Genomic DNA, 13545 nt, shown 5'->3' on the forward strand with positions numbered 1-13545 from the left:
CGCTAGGATGTTTCTTGCACAAGCCCCTTTGGCCTGGATGGTTTGCTTCCCTGCTGGAGATCATCTCTTGGGCTAGTTTTGGTCCAGGAGACAGCAGCATCTTGCTCTGCTCACTCTGTGCTGTGCCTGAAGGACTTCGTAGCGAGTCAGTCCTGCTGTCTATGGCACAGCCAGCCTGCAAGCCAGAGAAATGGAAGTGTCACTGTGACATTTGTTAGTGGATCTGGGCTAACAGTCGTCCAGGGAGAGAAGGAAAGAACAGGATGCCCTGCAAAAACTTTTGCATAACTGATTACCATTGACTTGTACAACCTAGGTAATCAGTTTCTTTAGAACGAATTGTATTCCTGTATTACTGTGGGTTTATATGGATCATATTGCTGAACGGTTAAACCATATTTAACCGTAAGTTAAAATAAAAAATATAACCCATTGGCTAAAAGTTACCAAGTCTGCAGTGCATTGCTCCTTAATTGTGAGAAAAGGAATAAATATACTTTAAGTGTGCTTTCTGTTAAAAGGTATTCTATGTATGTATTCAACTTCTGTTGTCTAACAGGATAGATTTATTGTAGGCTGAAAGTCTGGCTGTCTGGCTTTTTCAGACTAATTCACCTTGCTGTTTATTTGAGCTGATTTGATTACAAGGGTTACATTCCAAATACATCTGGGTAAGGATGCAGTGAAATGTAGGAGCTTCTTTTTGTGTTTCTATAAATCCCATAATAAACCAAAGATGAATGATTTCTAAATAATGGAGATAACATGTTCTTAATGTAAGAATAACAAAGACTGTAACTGGACAATATGGCATTTGCAATATACAGTGTAGTATTTAATTTATTTACAATGTAGTATTAAATTTTTCTTCCCCCCCCCCTCTTCAAGTCATCATCACTTTGTATGGCCGGTGTTCACGCAGGCGTTGTGTCAAATACTCTGGGTGGCCAAATTAATGTCGTAATCAGCAAGGGCATTCCGTACTATGAAGGCTCCCTGGCTAACAATGTCACCTCAAAAGTGTAAGTGTACTTTTGATGTTCTCCTTCTCTTTAGCACCTTAGATCTTGGTAGCGTCTCATCACAGGATTAATGTCAGCTAGTAAAGCCATATGTTCCATGGACAGGTTCTCTTCTGTAAGGTTCTCACGATGCTTTTTTGCTAGTGTGATTGTTTTACCAGATATTTTTTACCTCTAGACCGTAAAGATTAATTCTGCAAGGAGGTTGCATCTTCCAAAATGCATGGCGTAACCTTAAATTCCTAATGATCTGTGGGAAAATAATAATTTAATGGCAACTTTTTAGTTGCAAGGAAAAGAATGTAACTTGTCATTTTATCTTAGGAGTCCAAGGAATTAAAGTAATTGGAGATTGATTCTTGTTATTATGATTAGCTTAATTTAAATAGGAAGCATTTTAATGAAGTCTTGCATTTTGCTGAGCAGCTCTTTGAAAGCCTTTGACTCGGGTAATTAAAAAAAGGATAGAAAAGGTTTTTGTACTGAAAGCACTGCAACTCTGACAGGAACTGTTAACTTTAATCGTGAAGCGCTTGTTTAGGCATATGTGTATAGGTTTCAGTGGCAAGCAGTCAGACAAGAAAAATAAATTGAAGACAGTTTGTTTCAGTTTTCCTCGCTGACTACCACAAAAACCATCTTCTTTTGTTCTCTGCAGGGGGCCATTATCTACAAGTCTCTTCACATTTAAGACAAGCGGTAAGCATTATCACGTGTATTAAGTGTTGATATTTTCATACAAAGTTTGTGAGTAGAAATAAGTGTGCAAGTATTTTATTTCTTAATTTTTGTTATAGTTAGACTTTTTACTCAGTAACTTATATTTTTGAATTTACTAGCTCATTTTCATGATTAACAATCACTACATTTTTAGATACAGTCATGTATAAAGTAAGCCTTGCTTATCTGCAGAAAGAGATACTTTCAGGTTATGTTCCTCTGTTACAGTCTGGTTTGAAGTGACTTGACTCCCATACTTTAACTGCACTGCTAAATCAGAGTTGGGCACTTAAGAGTTGCTCTTTATTTGTACCAGCTGTGCATTCTAGTTTTTTTTCCAGGTCCAGGTTTACTCCTTACACTTTCCTTGTTGCCTGCTAAGAAAGCTGGCAGAAATCCCAAAATAATTCCTCAGTTTTCTCCACCCTGTTTTACTTTTTTCCTCCCGTATTCTTGCAACTGAATGCTATGTGATAAATTACTTGCCTCTGTTACTCTGGAAAGGCATCTCTTTGGCCTTGCTCTGCGTGTAAGTTGTGTTCCTGCTTGGCTGCTGTGTTTTGTTTCGTAAATGTGTACCAGGTTGCTGATTGGTATAACAAGTGTTTCCACTTCTTAAAGCTTTACTTCTTTGCATGTTTTTACTTTCTACCAATTACCTGTTTTACAAATAAATTAGCTGTAGTTTTCTAAATGGAAGCTAGCTTTTCTGTAAGTCACTTTGAATGCCATCTTTGAGTGGATGTTGGAAGTATTGTGAAGACAGTGTCCTTTCCTTAGTCTCTTCTAACTGTTTTAATAACAATATAAAAAAACAAAACCCAAACCTAACAAAACCATTATGTCTGTTTTCCGTGAGGATAAATTCAAAAACAAAATAAAAAGGGGAGAAATCATACTCATACTCCTCAAAAGTAAACAAATACTTTTCCTATTACATAAGTAAAAGTGATGCTGAATGGAATATCTCCATTCAGCATCAAAGGTAGGAATCTGACGGGCAGGAGTGTTTGGAGATGGAAATGTATACAAACAAGCAAGAATTAGAAAATACAGTCCACATAATATTAAAATAATTTCTCTCCCAGACCTCTGCAAGAGCTGGAAGAAGGAACTGCATGTCTGGTGACCTTATGCATGCAGACTATTAAATACAGTGATCGAGACAGGGTTTGTTTGGGGTTTTTTGTCTTTCAACATGTGATCTGATAGTGTATATGAAAGTAATTATGTGGTGTGGAAATATGAAGAGATAGGACAAAATGCTGATCTATGGATTTCAGTGACACATTTGAGAAATTACTGAATAAGCTAGAGATAAGATGTAGGTCTAGATTAAAATGTATGTAGTTGGGTGCCCTAGGAGTTAGCTGAAGGAAAAAAGAGGGCTCTGTAGTATGCTCAAATGAGTTTTATCTGACTGTGGTGAAGTTACAAGTGTGTTTTTTCCATAATAGTTGGTTTCATGACTTGGTACAAAATGAGGAGTGTATTCTTAATGTTAGAGGCATGGTCAGCGCAGAGGAAGGTGTAACTATTTGTAAGGGAAGACCTGGCTGACTTTGAAACTTGAGTAATAGGAATTAATTGAAGAATCACAGAGCAAAAAAGCTTTTCTTCCAGTGCTCTGTGTGGGCCGTGATTGAGAGAATATCCACATTACTGTTGAGCCAGCATAAATCATGTAATACTCAAGACCACAAGTTTGGTCCCAGCATCGCTTTTAGAAAGCAGAAGACAGTAGTTTTTGTTGGTAGTGGTGTTATGGAATAAATTTAGATGGCAGTTTAATATTTGCCTGTAAAATTTTAAACAAGTAGGTAAAATAATTGTGTAACTTGAATTTTCATTTTGAATCTTCACCTTTTCTGTTGCTCAGGTTGCTATGGGACACTGGGGATGGAATCTGGGGTAATCCCTGATTCCCAGATCACGGCATCATCTATTCTTGAGTGGTCTGACCAAACAGGACAAGTGAACATTTGGAAACCTGAAAATGCCAGACTAAAAAGGGTTGGTCCTCCTTGGGCTGCATTTATCAGTGATGACCATCAGTGGTTGCAGATTGACTTGAATAAAGAAAAGAGAATAACGGGTAAGTGAATCTGATGTGGCTTTTAAGCAGCATTCAAGAAGTTTGGTTACCGACATCCTTTCCTCCAGTGCTTGGTCTTAGATAAAGTCCAGGTAACGTTTAATTACTGTTACAGCAAAATTGGCTCCATGTCCTAGCTAATACACTGAGGAGTCTGGAGTTAGAGTTGTACAGGTGGAGCTTCATGGTAGAAATCACCTCTTCCATCAGAATTTGTTGAAGTGTTTCCTGTGGTTTTACTGGATCCTTGAGGCTTCCCCTTTCCTGCTGTTTGTCTCCTTGGAGGTGCAAATCCATATCCTGTCGGTTTGGTCCTGGTACCTCTGCATATGTACTGACTTAAGTTTCTAGGTTGTTCCCTACTGCCTGTTGTGTCTGTAATGAATCCAACAACGGAGACAGGAACAGCTGCAGCGCGGTGTGAGATAAGCAGCAGACAGAGTAAACCAGTTGGCAGCCTCCCCTTCACCTCCTTGCCTGAAGTGGAATTTCAGCCGAGAGTCGGGGATGGTGGGCTCCTCAGCAGTCTGTTGCACTTTCCCTCAGCAGACAGACCCAACAGTGCAGCCCGATGCAGCCAGAGTCTGGGTTAGGCTCCGTTCCTTCACAGAGATTGTGATGGACCATCTGTCTTGATTTTAGTAGCTGTGTTTATTTGGAGAGACAGCTGGAGGTGCCGATTCCCAATCCGCTCTGGATGGTTTGCTTCACATTTTGGGAGTTGAGTGAGTGAGGTCATGGTTACCTGTGTCTGGTAGTGAAGCACGGAGGCATTTTGGGGTTAACCTCAGGGGTAGCCTAAGAAGTAGCAGTGCTGACATTAGTGTTTTCTATTTTGATTTAATTGATCAGAGGTGATTCGCTGTTCTTAATTGGCATGTTTGCAATCTGACTTAAATCAAAAATCAGGTAGCTTTAAGTCGAGTGCTTCACAGGGTCCCGGGCTTTAAGACTATTGTGAAACATCTTCCTTTGATCAGTTTGGGTTTGTGTGTCTCTTAAATGCATGAGTTGGTCTCTGTAAACTCAGCTGCACACACTGCTATTAGCAGCTCGGTTTCCTGTCATTAAGCAACTCGGGTTTACCAGCAGCCTTTGTTATTACCTCCCTGGGGGCTATTTGGATTTTACATTACTCCTCGAATTCCTGTGCTAATAAGCTTTCAGAAAACCGCTTTCCTATGTGAGTCGTTCTGCAGCGCTGCAGTGTCAGCTTTAGGAAGCTACAGTTCTTTCAGTGGGGTTTTCAGGTTGGCAGTACAAAAGCAGGGAAGCGTGGTGCTGTCTCCGCAACTGGAGACACGAGAGGGCCACGGTCAAATGAACAGGCTATTTCCATCAAGAAATGGGGGGAGAGTGCTTAGCAAGGTTATATATTAATTAATATATTATGTGTGTACATATAATTAATAAACTTATATATAATTAATTAAACATAAAAGTAAGTAAAATGATTACAAAGTTTCAGTCACTGTAGAAGCATCAGACCCTGGCACCATGGATAAATTTTTTAAAATGTAACTGGACCAGTGGAGATTCCAACTACACAACTCTGGAAATCTGATCTGTTAATTTTTACAAACTGTTACCAGTTTTTTGTCTAACTGGGCACCTTCATTTTCACAGGTATCATAACTACTGGATCAACCTTAGCAGAATACTACTATTACGTTTCAGCCTACAGAATTTTATACAGTGATGATGCACAGAAATGGACAGTATACAGAGAACCCGGCACAGATAAAGATAAGGTAAAAATACCACACAGTTTCTAGGTATGTCTATGGAGATTTCACAATTGTAAATGCAACTAATTTTGGTATGGTGAGGAAGCATTAAACAACTTTCCTTTTCAGTGTAATTCTGAATCATAAACAGCATCTATGTGGAAGAAAGTATGAAAATATGCAAACATGTAAGGAATTGAACAGTTCTGAAATTCACAGATTATGTTTATTACTATTTGGGGATGGGAATATTCTATACAAGAAACTTCCATTGCCAGTGGTAGGCCGTCTGGAACGGCGTATAATCAGATTTCTTTCAAATTTCTTTCAAAATAGGTTGTATGTTTCAGAATTGAGGGTGTTTTTTTTTTTTTTTTCTTATCCTCTTGTGGTTACAGAATAAATGTTTGGGGTTGTATAATTTTCCATCTTTTATAATGTTTCTGTGAATCATACTGTGACAAAATACTGGTGAGTTTCTTTCCTGTATGATAGAACAGCCCTTGCAGAGGGGAGTTTTCTTAAGAAATGAAATGGTATGTTCAGATTGCAAATGCTTTGCTGCACAGAAAAGTCATCTAATGTTAGCAGCAAGATAATCTTATTTTCCCTGTGTTTACAGTTTTGCAGTATTGAATAGACAGTAAAAATGAGAAGATTAATGTCCTACCTGGTCTTCCCAGTGGTTCAGATCAGATTTTCTTAAACAAATGAGAGGATTCTTGGTAACCTGACTGGAACTAGAATGTCCTTCCTTTTCTTAAAATTCTTGGATGTAATTTACCTTACTTCCATAGGCCTGTGGTATTACATACATGTAATAATAACTAGTAACCCAGTAACTTTTTAGAATGGGTCTTAAGAATGGTAACTCTTTAGCTGTACTTGGTTTTCTTCTGTTTACTGCAGGTTAAGAATGTCAAGGTAGGATGTAGCATCCTGTTGGTTAAGTGAAAGGTTGAGGTATCTTGTTTGTTACATTAAGAGGTTTTTTTGAACACTGAACATAATTACAGTAGGAAACTTTCCTGAAAGGAGAAGACTTTACTGTTAGGACTGGTCCATCTCCTTGAACCTACACGTGAACTAACAGGTTGTTAGTATGAAGCGTTCAAGGAAAAAAAAAAAAAAAATCCAGCATCTTTTTCTAGTTTTTGAGTGCCCTCTCCTGGCCGTAAAATAAAATCTCAGCTAGAGAGCTGCCTAGATTTAGGCTTCATGTTTAGTTTCGTAATTTTTTTAGAAAACTTTTGTGGCTATTGCCTTTCAATTTGAGAATATCGTTTTTCTTGCAAGTTCATGAAATGAAACAAATTGTGGAGCTTGAATTTACAGGCAACAGATTTTTTTTGCACTCTTTGTATCATTAGGTACAACGCACGAAGAACCAGCCGTATCCAGGAAGTGCCGGCTGTAGTTAAATGACAGAAATAAGGGTTCAATATGCTTGATCTCTTAGGCTTCAAAATAGCAGATTCTTCCTCTGGCTGACATCATCTCAGTTGCTACAGCTTTGCTTTTGGATGTGTACGTGTGCAGGCATCTCCCTTTGAGCCTTACATAATTACATACTAGGCAAACCTGGAGGTGCTACTCCGTTTTTTTGAAAAATGTTTGAAATTCCTAACGTTGTTCTGTTCAGGAGACTAGAAGCTTTTCCAAAGCTTTCCTGTGGTCCTGTTTGCCGATAGCTTCTAGAGATCTGTCAGCACTTAAGAAAAGCTTATCTTAAAATTTTTATCTATGAAAAAAGAATAAAATGCTTGAGTTGGGGAAAAATGACAGATCAAAGCTGCAGTGCTGGAAAAGTTGTTTGACAGTACAGAGGCAAATGGAGAGAGTTTGATAACAAATTGAATATGAACGTTCTCATCAAAAAACTTGCATTGTATTGATCTCGGAAGCGATTTTTTTTTGTGTGTGCAAAAAATTAACTGAACAAAAAATACTGAGCTGCAGATGAGCTGCAGTTACTATCGTAACACTTGACATCAAAAGCTTGACTATTAAAAGCCTGGAGCAAAGAACTACTGTTAATCTTTCTTCAAGGTAACAGTCAAGGTTAATGATTCTTGTTGCCTTTGCTGTCACATGCTCAGCTTCAGAAACCTGAAATGAGACTAACTTACAGTGCTGGGCATCTGTTTTCCTAATCTGTAACTCCTGCATTTGTTGCTCAGCTAGCCAGGTGTGGCTTGCACCTTCTTGTAGTACTGGGCACTGGCATGGCACAGTGCAAACAAGGGTACAGTACCCCAGTTCGGGCTGGGTGCATCCCCTCAAAGAGTTACCCCCGTATTTTGCTTCTCATTTGCATCTTCACCAAAACAAGTAATTCTCTGGTGAGTTCTGTAGCTATGAGCCTGTCAGCTTTAAAAAAAAAAAAAAAAAAAAAAAAATTTGCCCTAGTTTAGGGGAAAAGTGGCTGTAAATTGGAACCTGGTCTTCTGTGTTCTTGCTGTGTGTCATTAGATTGTGAATACTTGGACACACAAACTGTGACTGCTTTGTATTATTTAATTTATTTTGAAAATAACACCATAGACTTGCCCCTGCCTTTAATCTGTCTTCATTCATTGCTAGTAAATATATTTAAGAACAATAAGCTTAAATTCAAAGCAGGACAAATACCACCGAGAGCCATGTGCTTGTAAATCTGCTCTGCAGTGCGTTGGGGAAGAACAGACACTACACTTTCAAGACAAACACCTTGTGTTTGCTTACCTAGATTATTAGTGTCATGAATGGGTTAACAGTTAGTTTGTGTTACTTGGGTACATAAAAATGAAAATGCTCGTTACTAACTTAATACGTAGAAGAAACTATACACTTAAACATGAAGTACTGCATTTTAGTTACCAAATTATTTATTTTTCCATGCCTGACTAAATTATGTGTCTATTTGATCGGTCAGTGCTTTCAAACGTGAAGACAATTAATGCCTATGTAGGGACAAACCAAAATTCTTATGTGTAAGTGACAGTAATGGGGATTGTATGTCTTTTGAGAGCGGAGACACGTTAGGTATGTCAGGGAGCCCAGGTGTGAGTCCCTTAAAGATCTCTGAGGTTGTTTGGGGCGGGTTTTTTTGGCTTTTGAATGGATAGTTTCCTGGAATAATTGTTTTCCTTGAAATCTGTAGGGATATTCTAGTCTTTTTGTTACAAAAACTTTAACACAGGAGTACAATACAAAATTCTCTATCTATCTAGTGTGTCAAGGTTGAAACACGTGCGATCTGCATTGATCAGAAGTGTGCTAAAAACTCCACTGCTCCATTTTATGCAGTGGCTCCCTATGAGATTCTGAAGAGAGCGCTCGCATTCTGAACCTGAATCCTTTTATTTTGCCTGTGGTTCAGCCCTTGTAGACACAACCACTAGAGGACAGTGTGATTACGTATTTGACTGTGCCTCTTAATGCTTTCTAATAAATGCCATACCCACAGGACAGACTATGCTTAAACTATTAGGCTGTGTGAAGGCACCGTGTCATTCCTGCTTGCACATTGTCACAACTGCTTGACATATATATAAATATATATATTTGAAGAGTAAGTGCAAAATACCAAAAAGCACTGAGTTAGAATTATTCAATGCCATAAACATGCGAGATGTCTTTAGCAGCAGGCATTGCCTGGGGAGCGTCAGTAGGGCATCACACGGTATCTTTATTCTGAAGTTAGCGGTTGCGTGCATACACGTACACTCCGCCCCCCCCTTCATTTTATTTAGCTATATATTTAATAGGCCTGAGTGAGTGGAGATGTGCAGGCAGCAGCACCATTCTGGGGTGAATTTTCAGTATTCTACACCGCTTATTTTTCCTAAATAAAACATAAAAATTGGTTGTAGTTACTCAGTTGGTATTGCATTTGTGTAATATAATGTTTGTCTCTTCTTTTTTTTCTTTTCTAGATATTTCAAGGGAACACTGAATTGTACCAGGAAGTTCGCAATAATTTCATTCCGCCTATTATTGCACGCTTTTTTAGGATTAACCCCTTAAAATGGCACCAGAAAATTGCGATGAAAGTAGAATTGCTAGGATGTCAGTTTAGTATAGGTAAGGCAACTGAAAACCGTTCAACTGTGCAAGACAAGCAATGAAATAATTTGGCAAAGATTACATTGCGGGTATATTTTCAATGAGAAAAAATACCTCTTAGCTGCATAATCCTTCTGTAACTGGTAAGTGTGAATACCTCTGAATGTCTTCCAAAGTTATTACACTTATCCTGGAAAATACCCAAGTTTAGGCGTAAACAAGGTAATTTAGAAAATACACCAGTCACTTGCTTTCCATGTTATTGATTCATGGGGTTTTTTTTCCTCATTATATAACATGGAAAAAAAACTTCAGAGCAAACTGTTCCAGCTGTCTTCTCCTGAAAAGGAAACGTGAAAAACTAGCACTTCAAAAAAACTTTTTAAAAATTCTTTTTTTCTAAAGGCCGTGCTCCTAAAATCACCATGCCACCACCACCTCAGAACAAGAATGATGACAAGAATAATGACTTCAGTGATGACTTCATTCATTCAGTGAAGACTTCATTGCAGACAGATAAAACAACTTTTACACCTGAAATAAAAAACACCACAGTGACTCCAAGCGTAACCAAAGGTACCCACCGTTAAGCAGTAGATGGATTTGGGAACTCCTTACAGTACTTTGGCATATATTAAGTGTGCTTTCTGAATTTAAATTTTCTCCACACTTAACAGAGTGCAGCAATACCAACCTTTTCTTTTTAATATTTACCAGTTATTACATATACATATGATAAAAATGTCCAGTTGCATACTGCATGCAGAAACAAAATCAATCTTCCCAGTCATACATACATTAAGTTCTGTCTTTCAAAACTTGTTCAAACTGAGTTCAGCTTTTAATTACTGAACAAATTTTGTCAGAAGGAGAAGTTGTGACCTGGACTTCCCTTCAGAATTAATCAGATATAACTGCTTTGTTGTTTAATGTGATAATGTCTGAGGACAAAACACTTTCAACATAGCTTATCTTTTATGGAGCAGTCAGGTTGGCACAAAATTCGCAAAACATCATCTGTCAACATCGTTTTGTTTATCAAAGAAAACTGTCAGAAAAGGGAGCCAGATCACTGCAGATGCAGGCATTGGTGAGGTGTCCTTCGGATGGCAAAGGACAGGATGGGCTCATGTCACAGGCAGACCCAGCGTAGGCTAATTGTGATTAACGGTTAAGGTACTGTGGTATTTACTTCTTATAGGAGGTTCAAACTTAAGTGGTTGCATGTTCCTGGGCTCTTTTGATTTTCCTTCTTAATAATAAAATCTATTGTTCTAACAGAAAAATCTTACTTACATTAGAACACGTTTGTTGGTTTCGTTGAAAAAACTTGCAAAAATACCAGCTGTGCATATATGTAGAAGAGCTAGATGTTAATTGACAGTGACACTGTGGGAGCATCCAGCAGGGTAGCTTAGCTGGGGGATCTGGTATGATAGACGCTATACGTAAAAACTGTGTGTTTTACCCAAGTAATTTTCAAATTAAAAATGGATTTATGAACAGCTCTTCTGTCTGACACCACTTAATTTAATGGCTTTCAGATGTGGCATTGGCAGCAGTTCTGGTTCCAGTGCTGGTGATGGTCTTCACTACTCTGATTCTTATCTTAGTTTGTGCGTGGCATTGGAGAAACCGGTAAATGAATAGATTAATGAAAGTACTTTAAATAACTGTTAGCCTGGTGTGTGGGAATGAAATGCTGCATGTATCGCTATGGGAACTACGTGGTCTACACTTGTGGAAGGATTTTTCCTCCAAATTGTATTCTCTGTGAGAAAATGTTCACTTGAATAGCGAGGACAGCAAAAGCAGCTTTTTGTAACTATTTTCATTAGAAGTGCTTTTACTGAAAACTGGTTTCTCCAGTAGCAGCAGACTGGTGATGGCAAGCCAGGTTACTGGTGCTTATACTTTAAATTTGAGAACCAGTTACAGCCAAGGTGATAGTTGCTGAGCATTAATTAATGCATCATCTTATGAGCGGACTAGCTCAAATACCCCCTTCTTTTTTCCACAGCAAGAAAAAAAGCGAGGGCACTTATGATCTACCTTATTGGGATCGTGCAGGTAACAAAATGGTTTTATGAAGTCCTTTACTTGGCACTTTTGGTTTGATGGCTATATTTCAGATTGCAGTAACACAGACAATTTCTGCTAGCGCAAGCTTCTCTGATGCTAACTGATGTAGGCGTACCGACCACTGAATTTCTTTTCTGGACAGACTTAACTGCCTCATTCTCTGATATTTTTTTTCAGAAATAGAAAATGCCTTGTCTCCTGTTAGAGCTTACAGCTTCGGAATTTTTTTAGTAGACAAAGTTGAGAACCTCTTACTTATACAACATGAGGGGAAAAATAATTTATGAAGAATGTCCTTATACATTTGATGATCATATATTTGTTACTTTTTTTTTTTGTCCTGAAAAAAAAATATATTACATCTTGGTGTATAAGGTCTGTCAACTTTTGCCTTTCTTCATTGCCCTAGTAAGCATATGGGATTGTCTGCAGCCCCTTTTAGGCATATTTTCTATCCTACTGTCTTGTGCCCCATTAAGTTGGGATCAGACGATTCCACCAAGTGGCACTTAGCAAGTGTCCTGAAAATGCTTGTGCTACAGCATAAAGGGCTGCTGCAGCAGCTGGGTTTGTACTGTCTGTATGACTCTGCTTCACTTCTCTGTCCTCATGTTGAAAACTTCCACATCGGTGTGTTTGCTCACTGGCAGTTTTCAGTATGCCCGACCCTTTAGACAAAAAACCTTTTAATGACCTTATTTTTATTTATTGCGTGTCCATTTCTGATAGGTCACAGCGATGTTGTCATAGAATATTAGACTCAAAATGGGAAGCGAACCTAACAAAACCTGTTCTTCCTACCTTCTCTCAAGAAAATGTTCATGACCGCAGTCACTCCTTTTCATTTCCACTGAAGTTAAAGTCCCCTTTGTTCAGGTTTTTGCAAATATTCACTGATCAACCTTTTTCAACACTGTGAGTTAGAAACATGACATTAGCAGCCTGAAACCATGTTAATTAAATTTACTCTCAGGTTATATCTGACCTTGTCTAAAATTTTGTGTAAATATTTGATTTACAAATTGGAATCATGGCTGACTTTTTACTATTTTCTGTGTTCTGTGAGTTTATTAATGTGATGAGGAGCGCCCCCACTGCTGCTAATGAGCATTCAGGGATAGATTCACTAGACTGCAGCAGTTCTGCAGGCATTTGAAGGGGGAGCACTCGGGCAAGCTGGGTGGGTGAGAGTAATGTTGTCATCGCTGAATCTTCAGTCTGCCAGAAAATGTTAACGTATTTGGTAACTTTAGGGTCATGCAAATACTGATAATGGATTGGTTTACCTGCTACTACAAAACATGAGATGTGGTGTAAAACATACAGTATATGCAGTCTTGGGTGTTTTTTTTTTTAAAATCCACGTGTAGGATGGTGGAAAGGAATGAAGCAGTTTCTCCCGACCAAATCAGCAGAACATGAAGAAACTCCTGTACGCTACAGCAGCAGTGAAATTAGTCACCTAAGACCAAGAGAAGTCCCAACAATGCTGCAAACAGAGTCTGCAGGTACGTTTTACTGGTTTTGTGGGCCATGTAATATATGTATATGACATGCCAAAAAAGTCAGGGATTTGGCTACATTTAATTACAGAGGAGAAATTAATAGTTCTGTTGGTAAAGGCATTTCTTAAAATGCAGGCTTTTTCAAATCTGTGCTCGGAGTATCATAAAAGTATGTATTAAGTGACTTGTGCTGTGGATAGACACTTTCCCAAGTTAATGCAGTCACTGAAAGTTTCATTACTTGTACTTATTCTTAAACCCCATAAAGGGTTGAAGGGTTTTTTTCGTTATGTTTTCATGCACTGGAAATAATCTCACCCCATTATCTTTATGCAAAATCTGAAATG

General features: G+C 38.4%; 1 protein-coding gene across 1 annotated transcript in view; it reads left to right on the forward strand.

Annotated features, from left to right (window-relative positions):
- DCBLD2 (discoidin, CUB and LCCL domain containing 2) overlaps nt 1-13545 on the forward strand; it is a 25730-nt gene that overhangs the window by 10850 nt on the left and 1335 nt on the right. Inside the window, exons 6-14 of the mRNA XM_009891651.1 lie at nt 889-1022; nt 1681-1721; nt 3622-3837; nt 5464-5588; nt 9482-9629; nt 10017-10187; nt 11156-11249; nt 11632-11681; nt 13064-13201. Coding sequence (XP_009889953.1) covers nt 889-1022; nt 1681-1721; nt 3622-3837; nt 5464-5588; nt 9482-9629; nt 10017-10187; nt 11156-11249; nt 11632-11681; nt 13064-13201 — 1117 coding nt within the window. The remainder of the gene's footprint in view (nt 1-888; nt 1023-1680; nt 1722-3621; nt 3838-5463; nt 5589-9481; nt 9630-10016; nt 10188-11155; nt 11250-11631; nt 11682-13063; nt 13202-13545) is intronic.

Source organism: Charadrius vociferus, unplaced genomic scaffold (genome assembly GCF_000708025.1).
Source record: "Charadrius vociferus isolate BGI_N301 unplaced genomic scaffold, ASM70802v2 scaffold329, whole genome shotgun sequence".
NCBI lineage: Eukaryota > Metazoa > Chordata > Aves > Charadriiformes > Charadriidae > Charadrius > Charadrius vociferus.